This window comes from Micropterus salmoides, unplaced genomic scaffold (assembly GCF_014851395.1).
Source record: "Micropterus salmoides isolate LMB-PRFRI ecotype aquatic unplaced genomic scaffold, ASM1485139v1 Ms_hic_scaffold_3, whole genome shotgun sequence".
Lineage (NCBI taxonomy): Eukaryota > Metazoa > Chordata > Actinopteri > Centrarchiformes > Centrarchidae > Micropterus > Micropterus salmoides.
In genome coordinates, this window is record NW_024042261.1 from 4,399,313 (window position 1) to 4,415,937 (window position 16,625).

At 42.9% G+C, this 16,625-nt stretch overlaps 1 protein-coding gene across 3 annotated transcripts in view; it reads right to left on the bottom strand.

Moving 5' to 3' along the window:
• Positions 1-743: 743 nt before the first annotated feature.
• The window catches only part of nlrx1 (NLR family member X1), a 63,043-nt gene continuing 47,161 nt past the window's right edge, over positions 744-16,625 (bottom strand). For all 3 annotated transcript variants that reach the window (XM_038693060.1, XM_038693062.1, XM_038693061.1), the window contains one exon: positions 744-1,397. In XM_038693060.1, the coding sequence (XP_038548988.1) occupies positions 1,251-1,397 (147 nt within the window). In that variant the 3' untranslated portion in view covers positions 744-1,250. The remainder of the gene's footprint in view (positions 1,398-16,625) is intronic.

A 16,625-nucleotide genomic window follows, 5' to 3' on the forward strand; every position in this document is an offset into this window, starting at 1 on the left:
ATGTTGCAAACATGTAATTTGTAATATGGTTATAATGGTTAATTTGCTGTCCATGTAGAGTGAACTAGATGTCTGCGTGTTGTTAATATGCTCTGATAATACTAATCCAACACATCTTTGAAGTAGCGTCCAAAATGCTGTAAAGTAAGAATATTTCAAAAATAGCCATGTTAAGAGATTATATTTATTCATAATCAAATTAACAAAATGCAAAGTGAGTGAACAGAAGAAAAATCTAGATCACATCAATATTTGGTGTCAATATTTGGTCAGTTCTTCTAGGCACATAGGACTCCTTTTAACATTGTCATTCTACTCATAAATAGTGACTTGTAACTTAAATCCAGCAAGAAAGAAAGTCCTTTGATAGGCAGCTGTTTGGAACTCTTCTTTCAATCATTTAAAGTGCTGTATAATATTTTTCTAACATTCCAATTTGGAATTAGAGGACCTCTTATTATTTCGCTAATGTTTTAAAAAATCCTTTTTGTTCTGTATCATATACTGTATTATGTGATACCTGTTGACATACTTTCTATTATATCAGCAGTTACCTGTTTTTCACATTTCACTTCAATTTTATTTATTTATAGAGCATCATTTCATAAAATACTCATTCTCATCTCATTGCACTTTTCATGTAGAGCAGGTCTAGACTGTACTCTTTGTAATGTTATTAACAGAGACCAACCATGAGCAAGCACTTGGCCATCGTGGCAAGGAAAAGAAAGAGAGAGCAAGAGGAGGGGGTTGCAGTGTGTTTTATTGGCCCGGGAAGAGAATTAAATGTCAAATGTGTTAATCCACACTAGGCAAATGCACACAGTGTCAGCTGAATATTCACAACACAGTCACATTTGGAAAACACCCAGTGCAGCAATATCATAGTTGCATCATCTTCCTGGAGCCTCACAGTAGTTCAGGCAGGCATGGAAGTCATTTTATAGTCAGGTGTTCCAAGCATCCCCCCAGTCTAAATCCTCCAGTATGTCTACGACCTCTTTCTAACAACAGGCGGTCCATATAAACTGTCTGCATAAAACAACAATGAGCTCTACATCCTCACTACTACATTCCCACCCACCACCTGTTTTAGTACAAAGTCAGGGAGTCTAGCTTTAAGCTGCTTTGAAAATATTGTTGAATAAAGTCATGTACTTTACAATAATCAAGCTGCATCTCCTGGACCTCTGGTTTATATTAGCTGCATATTTTCCTCTGATATGCTGCTGAAGCTTGATTTTTATCAGTTACTTTCTGTATCCTGTGGATGGAGGTAGAGAGTCCTTCTCCAGCATCTGCAGAATCTGCAGGACTCCCTTCTCCACCTTGCGAAAGTGCAGCCTCTTCCAGAAGCTCTGCTGCTGACGCCCCCACTCCAGATCCCTGAGGAATACCTGCACAGAGGGGGACTGGGTGACTGACACACACTAACAATAATTATCAGTAATTTATAAAATACTTAATTATTATACTTAAGTAAAAGTACAGACACCCCAATAAAATATCAAAAGTAAAAAGTACTACACATTCAAATCTTTTGATCTTACAAAGAGCAACCTATCTTTTTAAATTCATTGAAGACAGGTTTGAATACAGTATCATAAATTATTGTGAATCACAATACAGAAAACTGAGTCAAGAGAAAAGATATTTTTTTACTGTGCAGAAGTTTAGCCTGCATTATTGCTCTGCTGATGTGGTGAAATGTTTTAGATTGAGCCACGTAAACAATTTGTCATTGCTGAACATTTACACCTGATACCATAGTGCTCTCACTACAATCATCATTAAAACAGTCTGTGTCTGTAAGAAGCTTGAATGGAAACCTCTTCTAGAAAAATCCAGTGCTGCTTTGAATGGACCTCTGTGCACTAACTCAGTCCTCAAAGTCTGATAAGACTGGGGGCCAATCTGCTAGGTCATTTGGTGGAGCGGCATCTGTTCCATTAGGGTCTGAGCTGCTTGGATCTGATGCTGGCTGTACATCTCTGGCTGTGCTCGTACTGGCTGAGGCTGCCTGTGTTTCACCTGGGTCTGTGGGACCTGCTAAAGACGTCTGAACTGGTATCAGCTGCATTAGGCCCATTCAAACGGGCTCCCCCAGATTTATATCTTCAAATAATAAATATTATGTATACTATACTTTACTGAATATGTGATGCTTATTATTTACTGACAGCTGTGCATCCATATCACCCAGTCTGCCCCTCCAATCACCATTTTAATAGTTAATAGTCAATCCACTGTTTCCCATCTTGCATTAATCCAGAGTTTTAACTTAACTTTGACTGAGAGACAGATAATCACTGTTGTGTTTTAAAATGTTGTTCAGACATTTTAGACAGTTCAGACAGTTTTATATCGACGGGCCTTTTTTCTCTTTAACTTTATATATATTTATTGATATTTTTTAATATTTATTTATTTCCCACCATGTGCATTAACACTGAGGAGGTCTTACTGGCCTTTCTTCTGGTTGGTGTACGGTTTATGACGATTGGCTAGCAACTAGCATTGTCTACACCAGGGATCAGCAGTTAGCATTGCGCAGACTGGCGCTGCTACTGGAAGAAAGACCTGAAATTCCCCCGGAGCTGAGGCGGAAAAAGAGAGGGTGCCGTGCTGGAATAAGGAGACGAGTCAGAAGAAGACGATACCATCCAGTTCTTCTTTCTATCATTATGGGAAACGTAAGATCGATCTCTAACAAGATGGATGAGCTAGGGGCGCTACCTCAGCACCAGCGGGAGTACAGAGAGAGCAGCGTCATGGTGTTTACGGAAACATGGCTAACGGAGCAAACTCCGGACACAAACATCATGCTGGACAGCTTCCAGATGAGACGGGCATACAGGACAAGGGAGAGCAGTAAGAGGAAGTGAGGAGGACTGATAGTGTTTGTGAACAATAGATGGTGTAACCAAGGTCACATCACTGTTAAAGATAAATACTGCAACAAGGATATAGAGTTGTCAGCAGTTAACATGCAACCCAGCTATTTGCCGAGGGAGTTTACACGTTATCGTGTTAGCTGTGTATGTGCCTCCATCAGCTGATGTGAATGCTGCATATATCCACAATGTTACCAGCAGACTGCAGACACAGCACCAAAATGCTTTCCTCCTTATCTCTGGTGACTTCAGTCATGCCTCCCTGTCCTCTACTCTGACCACATTTAAGTAGTAACTTATATCACCTGCCACACCAGGGACAATAAAATACTGGATTTATTGTATGAGTAAGCCTGTTTAAGTTGCTGAATAAATCTTTTGTTTGTACTGCATCCTCCTCTCGCCTTGCCATTGTCTGCATTTGGGTCCTCACCTCAGTCCGCACTCAGCGCACCCCTGACAATGTGGGATGTCCTGGCAAATGATCATAGGGAGGATATCAACAGCCTGACGCACTGCATCATGGACTATTTTAACTTTTGTGTGGAAAACACTGTACCCAACCAAACCATACGGTGTTTCTCCAATAACAGGCCGTGGATTACTTCTGATATAAAAAGTGCTCCTGAAGGAGAAGAAGAGGGCTTTTAGGTCAGGAAATAAAGAGGAGCTGAGATCAGCTGCAGAATAACGACGTCAGAGGTGTCTGGAGGAGCCTGAATACCATCTCTGGGTATAAAGTCACCACTCCTCAACCGGAGGTGGACCATCAGTGGCTGAATGACCTGAATATCTTTTTCAATAGATTTGACCAGGCATCTGCCCCTCCCTCTGTCCTGACACTCCTTACGAGCACATCACCATCGTTGACACTAGGGTTGGGCGATGTCTACAAAATGTCCATTGGACAACGTCTGCAATGAAACATCGGGATGGACGTTGTCATCAGGTGCGCGGATGCGTGGGAGGCAGCAGTCGTCTTATGTGCATGTGTTCTCGCACAAACTTCACTTGGTAAAAAAAATTGGTAGACTATTAACTTACGTTACAAGTCGAGGTGGATAATTTATGCACGGACCAGGTAAAGCAGCAGTGATTTGATAGGCTGCGTCATTAATATGCCGACGTGTGGCTCACGTGCTGCCGTGATAACGGATCGCAGGTGGAAATATACGGAAAAACAACGAGTTGTCAGTATTTTATGCGACTTTATAAAACATACTGCTGTTGGAGAAAATGGAGCAGACGGGGGAGGAGAGACGGAGAGAGGCGGGGCAAGCCGGGGTGTTTACCTGAGGTGTAGGTGTGTGTGAGTGTGTCAGAGTGTGGGGAGAAGAGAATTCTGAGGCAGGTGCAAAGCATACTTAAAAACAATAATAAGAATGTTTGTGGTCATTAAAACCTGCTTTCACAGGGTGGTATAATGTCAAAATTTGAGGGTTTTACAATCACGATGCCGGCTCAACGTCGTGATGTCTGTCAACCATCACCAATGGACGATGGCATCGTCTATCGGCCCAGCCCTAGTTGACACTTGGTTCAGAGCCTTTTCACACCTCCAGCACACCTACTCCTCCGTATCCCATTCCCCAGACTACAACTACCCTCAGCTCTGAGCACCCAACTACAGAACTGTCTGTTAGCGTTAACCAGGTGAGAGGAGAACTGAGGAGGACTGAAGATGAGGAAGGCATCTTCGGTCTTGTGCTGACCAGCTGTGTGAGACTCTTCAGTACATGTTCAACCTGAGCTTGAAGCTGGGGCAAGTCCCACAGCTGTGGAAAACATGTCTGGTTCCTGTGCCTAAGACACCACACCCCAAGGACATGAACTACAGACCGGTGGCTCTGACGTCTCACTGATGAAGACATTTGAAAGACTTCTTGGATATCTTCATCCCTGGTGAACCCGTCAATGGACCCACTGCAGTTAGCCTACCAGCCTGGCATCGGAGTAGATGACGCCATCATCTACCTTCTCCACAGATCCCTCTCCCACCTGGGAAAAGCTGGAAGCTCTGTGAGGATCATGTTTTATGATTTCTCCAGTACTTTTAACACCATCCAGCCTACGCTGCTGAGAGACAAACTGGAGGACGCTGGAGTAGACCTTTATCTCTCAACCTGGATCCTGGACTACCTCAACAGCAGACCACAGTTTGTGAGGATTAAGGACTGTCAGTCTGACACTGGTCTGCAGCACGGGTTACCACAAGGAACAGTGTTGGCACCCTTCCTTTTCACCCTCTACACTGCAGACTTCACCTTCAACACCTCAGACTGCTTCCTCCAGAAGTTTTCTAATGACTCTGCCGTCTCATCTCTGATGGGGATGACAGAGTGAACAGAGAACTGAATCAGGACTTTGTGGACTGGTGCAATCTAAACCACCTTCTTATCAATGCAGCAAAGACTAAGGAGCTGGTGGTGGACTTCTGCAGGAGTAAGCATGTCTCCAAGGTAACTGTGAACATTCAGGGGGTGGACATTGAGACTGTGGACTCCGGTATCTTGGTTTCCAGGTTAACAATAAACTGTTATTCATTTCTTTGTATATGGTGTCAGTTTATCCCGGTGTGTTGCAGTACTGGCGTGTAAACTGCTCCGTCACTAAACAGCAGATAAGCTGCTCAGATCAGGACTTGATTTCAGTGGAACTTTCTTTTGCTGTAGCAGAAACGTTCATTAAAAGATGCATTTTTGAAAGCATTATTTATTGTCATGACTGTTAATTAGCACATGCCTAAAACAACCTCAAGATTAATTTAAAAGCTGATAGCTAAATAAGACGTATTGTGTAATAAGACGCATTGTGTAATTTTGCAATTCATAATCCGAATAGTCGATTATTCGCTTCAATCATCGAATCATCATTAATCGACTACCAAAATAGTTGTTAGTTGCAGCCCTACTGAGCAGCTATTTACTCATACTAAACACTGTAGCAACACGTCCACAGACAGCAGTTGGACAGCACTTTGTGTACGAACATTTATATGAATAGAAGTGCTAATAAACAGTATAAACTACAGCTTTCACTAATGCTCCTTTTCCACTGTACGGTACCAGCTTGACTGAACTCGACTTTTTTTGGTTTTCCATTGTGGAAAAGTTGTACCTGTACCTGCTTCCATGTACTTTTTTTCGTAGCACCTCTGTTGAGGTTCCAAGCGAGCTGAGGCAATACTAAAATGTGATGTGAAAAACATAGCAGACTACTGACTGGTCAGAGAGAATCGTCACTATTCACTGCATCATCATTGCACGCGCCTGACAGAGGCCAGCAGCAGAAAGTTTTATATTTTACAATTTTCATATGCTATTTCATCACTAAATCCACTTTTGTCCAGTTTTGAGGTGAGAAATCAACTGTGTAGATTTTGAATATTGACAGTTTTACAAGAAGTGATGGCGGAACAAAATGTGCTTTCAAAAGTTTTCGGAGTTGAGGAGCTCTGCAAGTGACACGGGAGAAGCCTGCAGCAACCCGCGGGAGGAGCTTGCGAGCATAGGCGCTAATCACGGGGGGGACGGGGGGGTCAGGTCTATACATAAAATAATATAATGATATATACTTACAATAATTGTGTAAATAGTAACAATAACAGTAACAATACAAACGCAAACAGAGCAATAAAAGTGCGTTGTAAGTTTAGAAACATTTGGAGTCTCCCCTCTCTTGCCTCACAGTGGTTTGGTCCACTGCTTTTTCTCTCACAGGAGTCCGGTGGCAGAAAACCAGTTAAATCCTTCAGTAGTTGTGAAACTCGAGTAATGTTAAGTAGGCTGGCAGAGCTGTTTTATTCACTTTAAACATTGGATGAACTGATTCTTGTCTTTAATATAGATGATGGTGAGTTATGAGTTAAAAAAGTTATGATAACTATTAATTATTTTTTGTAACTCATCTTCTACAGTTAGAAACGTGCAGATTGATCAGCCGGGGGCTGAAATAGGCTGTTTTTTTTCGTCTACTCAGCTCTGACCGGTGAAATTTCTGCCCATCACATTTCAACGGTGAAGGAGGCTGTGCTCAGACGCTCCGGAGGCCGTCTCTACCCTGCAGCAGCGGGTAGCCCTTCTCTCAGGTCTGTTACTGCTACTCCAACACAACACTCAGCAGCTCACACACTACATCCTCAGTCCGCACGCAGTGCTGAAGTAGATTCTGCTCAGTCCTGCTCTGGAACCCCACAACCGGAATCTCCTCATCCCCTTTTCTCCCCAACCACACTAATAATTGGTGACTCCATAACGGTGGTGACGATGTCATTCATACCACGGTGGTCTCTATCGGTAATTAACAACAAGCCTGCTGACAAATAACGTCATAGCAGAGAGAGAGAGAGCAAGAGAGAGAGATGGACAGACAGACAGGTGTAGATGTGTGCTTCTGTGTCTGAGGGGAAAAGCAAGGTGAGCAGATTACTGTAGTTTATGATTAAACACTAATAAATTAAATGGTGTGCAATTTATTTTCAGCTCCTTCCAGTGAACATGCTAATGTTATTTTATAATCAATGTTTCCTTATGACCATACAATTGAATGGACCCCAGTGAGAATAGCTAACATTTATAGGCTATTGGTTCTGAAGGGATTCTAATAAAAATTGACTTTTCCAATAAATAGTTTGTGTAAGCTGTCAATTATAGTTCTTAGAAAGAAAGAAAAATCGGCCAAAATCAGAATTGGCAGGTCAGACCTTTTAAAAAATCATTAACTGGAATCAGCCAGGAAAACTGTAATCTGTGCATCTCTTACTACAGCGATAATCCTGTATGTGAACCGATATTAGGCTAAGACTGTAATGGACATTGTGCAAGTGGCAGATCAGTTGGCCTGCTCCTGTTAAATATCTAATATATACAGTATGTATGTATGTATGTATGTATGTAATAATAATAATAATCTTTATTTGTAGAGCACTTTTCAAAAACAAGTTACAAAGTGCTTTAACAAGTGTAAAGACAATAATACCCAAAAGACAATAATACAAAAACAATACAAGATAAAAGCAAGAAAACATTGAAAAGACTAAAATACAGATAAATATAAAATAAGTAAAATAGAATAAAATAAAAGGGATAAAATAAAGTCAAATAATATCGGGAAAGGCTCTCCTATAAAAGTATGTGTTAAGAACAAGAGTTCACTGACTCAGCCGACCTGATTTCCTCGGGCAGGCTGTTCCAGAGCCTCGGGGCCCTGACAGCAAACACTCTGTCCCCTTTAGTTTTCAGTCGAGACTCTGGAACAGACAACAGACCTCTGCCCGAGGATCTCAAGGTACGTGCTGGTGTGTATGGAACTAAAAGGTCAGAAATATAACAAGGCGAGAGGCCATGAAGAGCTTTAAAAGTGATCAATAAAATTCTAAAACATACTGGGAGCCAGTGTAATGAAGCTAAAATAGGGGTAATGTGGTCATATTACTTTGTTCTGGTTAAAAGCCTGGCAGCTGAGTTCTGGACAGTCTGGAGTCGATCAATAGATTTTTGGGTTAAACAAGTGCAAAGGCTGTTGCAATAATCCAGGCGTGATGAGATGAAGGCGTGTAAAATAGTCTCGGTGTCCTTAAAAGTTAACATAGATCGAATTTTTGCTATATTTCTAAGTTGATAAAAACATGATTAAACAAGCTTTGTGGTGTGCTGCAAACCAGACACCAAAGTTCAACAGGCTTAATGTGACTTACTCGGGAACCAGCAGATGGCAGTATTTGTTTATACAGTATGTGGCAAATACTGCCATCTGCTGGGACCCGATGACCAGGATTTCTGTTTTGTCTGAGTTCAGCTGGAGGAAATTATTTGACATCCATTTTTTAACTTCACAAAGGCAGTTGTTAAGTGAACTCAGCATTCCAGGATCTGTGGATCTGACGGGCAAGTACATTTGTGTGTCATCAGCATAAATATGAAAAGAGGGGAAGCAGATACAAGGAAAACAAAATGGGTCCCAAGACCGACCCCTGAGGCACACCATATTTAACTGGACAGAACGAAGAGACATAGTTGTTTACAGACACGTAAAACTTCCTATTTGACAGGTTGGATGAAAACCATTCTAAGGCAGTACCAGAGATCCCCACCCAGTGCCTCAGTCTGTCTAACATGGTGTTGTGATCAATGGTGTCAAAAGCAGCGCTAAGGTCCAGGAGTACCAGGACTGAGCACATTCCTTCATCAGCAGACATTAAAAGGTCATTGGTGACTTTAAGCAGGGCAGTCTCAGTGCTGTGGTACTTCCTGAAACCAGACTGAAACTTTTCAAATAATTTGTTATTTTCCAGTACAGTGAGCAGTTGTTTGGACACAATTCTTTCTAAAATCTTTGGTCTAAAATTATGTAGGAGGGAGGGATCTAAACCAGGTTTCTTTAAAAGTGGGTTCACGCAAGCCGTTTTAAAATAATCAGGGACACAACCAGTAGATAGGGAGCTGTTAAAAACAGAGATCAAATGGGGCCCAACAGAATCCATTATTTTCAGTAAAAACTTTGTAGGTATTACATCAAGTGGGCTGGAGGACACTCTCATTTGTGATACTGTTTTTAAAAGCTCAGACAAGTCGATGGGATAAAACTGGTTAAAACTCTCTTGTTGCTGGTGAGGGACCTCTGAGTAAGAGGCAGTGGGGGTAATAGAGGCTCTGACTGACACCACCTTATTGGTAAAATAAGATAAAAACAATTCACAGTCATCATTACTTCCAGCTGAGGCACAAGGAGGGGTTGGGTTTACCAGCTGATCCACAGTCTTAAACAGAAACCTGGGATTTTGTTTATGTGTAGTAATGAGTAAAATAGTGTTCTCGCATCCTTAACCATGTTATTGTAGTTAATTAATAAATCCTTCAGACTGAGATAATGGACATGGAGACTGGATTTTTTCCATCTGCGCTCTGCTTTCCTGCATTCCCTTTTTAGGCTGCGAATGCTGTCATTTATCCAGGGTTGCTTACTAGCTTTAGACGTAGGCCTAACCTTTAGAGCAGTAATATTTAGTGACGACAAGCAGATATGATTGAAGTGATCGACCAGATTTCAGGCTCTGAAAGAATGTGCAAAACTTTGAAACACTTTGTTCATTAAAGATGCGAGAACACACGGAGCTTGGTGAGGCGGCTTGAGTAACAGGCGATTCGCAGCTAAAAACAACGTGAGAACTTCAAAGGAGTTAAATTCATCACAGCGTACTTGATGACATTTAAAATTTTTACACGCTCCCTAGCCCACCACCATGACCACTGACCCTCGGTTGACCAAACAATCATATTGAGGCGGACACAGTTCAGCTAGCTGGCCATAGTCATTCATTTGCAACCATGATTCAGTTAAAAACATAAAATCTAGATTTGCAGACAAGATAAAATCATTTAAGATAAAAGTCTTACTTGAAAGTGATCTCACATTGAAGAGAGCCATTTTAAATGTGTTTGTTCTGGGTGCTGGAGTTGGTGCAGTTGTCCTAATCCTTAAGAGATTACTATGATTTCTGTGTGGAATGTGCACATTTCGGTTTACTGGTCTATGCGTGATGATGACAGGAATAGAAGTCTGTGGAACAGCGCTGGGAGCAGACGGCTTTACATGCCAGCAGGTGGAGACAGTTGTTAGTGGCAGTGAGGCAGAGTTCTGTTCAGTGATTGGTGGTGTGTCCAGGTGTGCTGCATGAATGATTAGTCATTCATGTAAGTCCTGAGGGGAGGACCGCACCACATGCTGTATGTGAGCAGCTAACATTTCTGAGCCCCGTTTGTTTGAGTGAAGTCCGTCTGTCTTAAAAAGAGACATTCTTTGCCAGAAAATATTAAAGTTACCGACATAACACACACCGTGAGCCCTGCAGGCGGACAGGAGCCAGTCGTGGAGGCCAAGGAGTCTACTGAAGCGGCCAGCACCGCGACCAACTGTGGGAATGGGACCAGAGATAAAAACAGACTTTCCACACTGCTTTAAAAAGTTAAAAAGACAGTTAAAATCTGATTTTGTCAGCTCAGACTGCTGAAGAGCTGTGTCATTTGTTCCCACATGGACTATCACTCTTGTGATGGAGGACGGGAGCGACGGCATTTGCTCCTGCAGTTTTTTTTTAAATGTCAGCCGTGGTGGCACCGGGGAAGCAGTGAGTGGTAGCGTTAAAGAAACGGATGTTTCTGGTTATGGAGTCACCAATTATTAGTGTGGTTGGGGAGAAAAGGGGATGAGGAGATTCCGGTTGTGGGGTTCCAGAGCAGGACTGAGCAGAATCTACTTCAGCACAGCGTGCGGACTGAGGATGTAGTGTGTGAGCTGCTGAGTGTTGTGTTGGAGTAGCAGTAACAGACCTGAGAGAAGGGCTACCCGCTGGTGCAGGGTAGAGACGGCCTCCGGAGCGTCTGAGCACAGCCTCCTTCAGGATCCTACGTCAGGAAGCGGAGGTTTTTGACTGGGATGACGGCCACCGATCAGGCCCAGCGGCAGACCGCCAGCCCAGCCGATCACCGTTTGCTCCCAGTGCAGGAGATGCAGCCGGTGGAGGAGATGTAACAGTGTCGGCAGGAACTGTCCGCAAAAGGGATCCGTGTCAGTGAGACTCGAAGCTGGACGGACCGGAGTGTCGTCAGACAGGGATGCATAGTGGTTGGAGAGGCCGATGTGCGGAGGAGAGGCAGCCCCGTCCGAGCCTCTCTTGCAGCCACGGACCACCACTTCAACCCAGGTTGACTGATGCTTTGGAGTCGAGCAGGACGAAAGCCTTGGAAGGGTAGAGGGGTCCCATAGCACGGTAATTGATTGGAGAAACAATATGTTTGGCTGGAGCAGGGAATCTTTCTCTTTGAGTTACTCTGAAAGTCGTAGGATGTCTTCCATAAGGTCAGCAATCTTTTTGTTCGTTTTCTTAAGGATTATGCAGTCCTCATGGGGCAGAGTTATCTCGGCTAGCATAACGTTAGTCGCCGGAGCTTGGTTGTGGTCAGTAGCGTTGATAGCGTTTTTACGGTCATCTAGCTTAAAATCGTCGAATGACTAAAATCCTTAACCCACGTAAAACTTAAGTTAAAAACTTAAGTAAAATAAAAGGATATAAAAAATGTAACGTAAAAGTGTGGATTAAAACTGGAGTCAGGTTTAAGACGGAGCTTCTGACAGGTAGCTAAAGACGCCAACGCATGCGTAGAGTACAGATTACGTCAGCGATTAGTGTAGTAATAATATCCTCTATCCCAGAAGAAACCTAAATTACTATGTAGCCTAGAGGACGCAAGTTATTTAGGATAATATGGCCGCGTGGTGAACCTATGAACTTAAGTCACACTTGAACAACTATTACTTTGTGTTGTTGGCCAGAAAAATAGTAGTAAGACTTCTCTCTGTGTACACGTATCCTATACAAGTACAATTTTGGCTGTATTATTTGTGTCCCCCTCAAAAATTTATCTTGAGAAATTTTAGGTTTATTGTCTCCCCCTACTGTGAGATGAGATTTACGCCCATGCTCGTGAGGCCGGCCAGCCGCCCGCTCAGAGCCCTCTGATCCCACCGTCACACAGACCGCTGCAGCAACAACGGCAGAGGAAAACACAACTGGAAGGTTTTCATACCGCTTATCTGTCTTTACATTACACAGTAATGTTGAAACATTTTAACTTTACTGTCTTTAAAGAGACAGCTGTATGTGGGTCGCATTGAAAATTACGTAGCGGCAGTTGTGTGTGGCGTGGCTATGACGACCAGCTACATTGAGGGGTACTATCACTGGGTACTATCTGCAATGGAAAAAGGAGCACGGCCAAACTGAGTCAAGCAGAGGCGAGGCAAGTTGAGCTGGTACTGGTAATGGAAAAACGGCATACCTGTTGATACCCCCACAGCCTTCTTGGATCACAAAGTCGGGGTAGTGCAGTTCTCCCGACTTCCCAAGTTGGAAATCCGACTTAAGTGGGCATTCCCTTTGAAATTTCCGATTTTGAACTTGGAAATTCCAACTTCCCATGTCAAATGGAACGCACCATTTGATGCAAAGAAATTGCAAAGTGGTTGACAGGCCTGGGCTTTGTTCGTACTAAAGATGTCATAAGGGTTAGCTGGCTTGCAGGTACAAGGGGCTAAAAGTCACGCTACAACTGCCTGTGTGAAAGCAAGGCAGGATGGACTGTTAAGTTTTTCTTTTTATTTCTCTAGTGGGTCGAAATTGTATTTAAAATGTATTTATTTAAACAGCTCAAACAAAAAAATTAAGTGAATAGCATGCAGTTTCACTGCAGTGAAAGATATCGACACGCAAGGGCGTCGCTTTTTGTAGAAAAGTAGAGGGGACAAAAGGACTCAGATTAGGGCTGTGAAGATACACTTAGTTCACAAGACATGGCGATGCACCATATTACATACATACGAGATGTGACGATAATTTACTATTTCTATAGAAATCATCAATGCTGAAATATAGGATTTGGGGGGTATGGGGAAAGTAGGGCTGGACAATAATAATAATAATAATAATAATACATTTTATTTAAGGCGCCTTTCTCAGCACTGAAGGACACCGTAAAGGGATGCAAAACATTTAAACGCAGCAAAACTAGAAAATAGAACATTAAAACAAGCTAAAAGCAAAAAAAAAAAATACATCAAATGAGGTAGGCAGTTTTAAACAGATGTGTTTTGAGTTAAGATTTAAAATGGGAGAATGAATCGATGTTTCTATGTTGGGGTGGTAAAGAGTTCCAGAGACGGGGAGCAGAGTGGCTGAATGCTCTGCTCCCCATTGTGGTGAGACGAGCAGGGGGGACAGACAGTTGTATGGAGGAAGAGGATCTAAGGGAGTGGGTGGAAGTTGGACCCTGCAGGAGATCAGACAAATACGGAGGGGCAAGGTTGTGGATGCACTCAGGTCGAGGAGGATGAGAATGGTAAGTAGTCCAGACACCAGCTGCCACAAGGAGGTCATTGGTGATTTTGATAAGTGCTGTTTCAGTGCTATGAAGTGGACGTAAGCCGGACTGGAACTGTTCATACAGGTTATTGTGGGATAGATGAAGATGGAGTTGAGAGGAAACCGTTTTTTCAAGAATTTTGTAAATGAATGATAAATTGGATATAGGACGGAAGTTATTGAAGTTAGAGGGGTCGGCGCCAGTTTTTTTCAGAATCGGGGTAATGGCAGCAGTTTTGAATGATGTAGGGACAGTTCCAGTGGTGAGAGAGGAGTGGATGATAGCAGAGATGAGGGGAACCAGGGAGGGAAGGCAGGCTTTAACAAGTTGTGTGGGAATGGGATCAAGTTGACAGGTGGAAGGCTTGGATTTCATGATGAGTTCTGTAATTTCTGAGGTAGTGGGGAGCTGGAAGGAGGAGAATGGATGTGTGAATGGGTGAGAGTCGGCTGAGATACTGAGGTGATGAGTAGATCCAAGGTGCTGGTGGATGTTTTTAACTTTTTCAGTGAGAAATGACATGACAGAGTTGCAGAAGGATGTTGTGTACAGGTGAGGGGGGAGAAAGTCCTGGGGGTTGGTTGATATTGTTAAGTAGGGAGAACAGTGACTTGGAGTTTCCTTTTTTTTCAATAATTATACTGGAGTAGTAGTGGGTTTTGGTGTTAGCAACAGAGTCCTTATAACATAAGATGTGGTTACTGTACATTTCTTTGTGAATAGTGGGACCAGTTTTCCTGTATAGACGTTCAAGTTGCCGACCTTTGGCTTTCATGAGACGAAGATCGGGGATGAACCAAGGGGCGGAGACGGAAAAGGAAACAGATCTGTTTTTTAATGGAGCAAGGGAATTCATGTCAGGAATTTTTGTCAGGAAAACAGAAGGAGTGGATACTTGTAGTGAGAGTGGCAAGATTAATGTTCTTTATATTCCGAAATGAAATAAGGCGTTATATTTTAGAAATAGAGAGAGTGAGTTTCAATGTAAATGAGAGGAGAAAATGGTCAATTATAGGGAGTTCAACAGCTGTAAGGTCAGAAGGGGTGACACCAGAACAGCAGATTAAATCCAGAGTATGTCCTTTGGAGTGTGTTGGGAAAGTAGTATATTGTTGGCATCCAAAACTCTCTAAGCAGGAGGTGAAGTCTTTAGTAAGAGGCAGATTGACATTGTCCATGTGGATATTAAAATCGCCCAGCAGTAATATATTTGGTGAGAGAGAAGATAAGTAGGTGAGAAAAGCAGTAAAATCATTTAAAAATTCACTCTTTAGTTTAGGGGGGCGATAAACAGTTGCAATGATGGTTGGGCTGGGACCAGATAACTTGTAGACAGCAGATTCGAACGTGTTAGAGACAGGTGCGGACACCGGCGAGACTGTCCACTTCTTGCGATACCCCCCCCCGGCCGGAGCCACGGGGTTTACAGAGGTAAACAAACCCACTGGGAGTGAATTCATTCAGCTGAGAAAAGTCGTTGGGCTGTTGCCATGTCTCGGTTAAACAGAGAAAGTCCAGCTTACGATCGGAGATGAGGTCCTGGATGAGATGTCCCTTGTCTGTCAATGAGCAGATGTTGAGCAGAGCGAAGCTGAGTGCAGTGTTGTCACAGCTGGTGGTGGTGCTAGCCGACCGAGCTAGGCGGGCTAACACACTGTGGTCGACAGCCCGGTTGGTGGCGCGTGGTGAGTGACGAGAGCTGGACCAGATAGACTTTATTACTGTAGAGCTGTTGTGATGAAAATTCCAGCGGGACCCTCAGTGAGTGTATCTCCATCCGGATGAATATGGAGAACCTCAGGCAAATATTCAATAAATGTCTGATTTCATTCACTTGAATCATACACAAATTAGTTTTTTTTATTAAGATGTTTATTTTGTTGAGGGAAAAGGAATAGATAAAGCTTAATTTAGATAATACTTAATTTTACTCATGCATACAGTGAGGAAAATAAGTATTTGAACACCCTGCTATTTTGCAAGTTCTCCCACTTAGAAATCATGGAGGGGTCTGAAATTGTCATCGTAGGTGCATGTCCACTGTGAGAGACATAATCTAAAAAAAATAATCCAGAAATCACAATGTATGATTTTTTAACTATTTATTTGTATGATACAGCTGCAAATAAGTATTTGAACACCTGAGAAAATCAATGTTAATATTTGATACAGTAGCCTTTGTTTGCAATTACAGAGGTCAAACGTTTCCTGTAGTTTTCCACCAGGTTTGCACACACTGCAGGAGGGATTTTAGCCCACTCTATTACAGAGCCACTCCTTGGTTATCCTGGCTGTGTGCTTCGGGTCATTGTCATGTTGGAAGACCCGGCCTCGACCCATCTTCAATGCTCTAACTGAGGGAAAATCTTGCAATACATGGCCCCGGTCATCCTCTCCTTAATACAGTGCAGTCGCCCTGTCCCATGTGCAGAAAAACACCCCCAAAGCATGATGCTACCACCCCCATGCTTCACAGTAGGGATGCTGTTCTTGGGATGGTACTCATCATTCTTCTTCCTCCAAACACGGTTAGTGGAATTATGACCAAAAAGTTCTATTTTGGTCTCATCTGACCACATGACTTTCTCCCATGACTCCTCTGGATCATCCAAATGGTCATTGGCAAACTGAAGACGGGCCCTGACATGTGCTGGTTTAAGCAGGGGAACCTTCCGTGCCATGCGTGATTTCAAACCATGACGTCTTAGTGTATTACCAACAGTAACCTTGGAAACGGTGGTCCCAGCTCTTTTCAGGTCATTGACCAGCTCCTCCCGTCTAGTTCTGGGCTGATTTCTCACCTTTCTTAGGATCA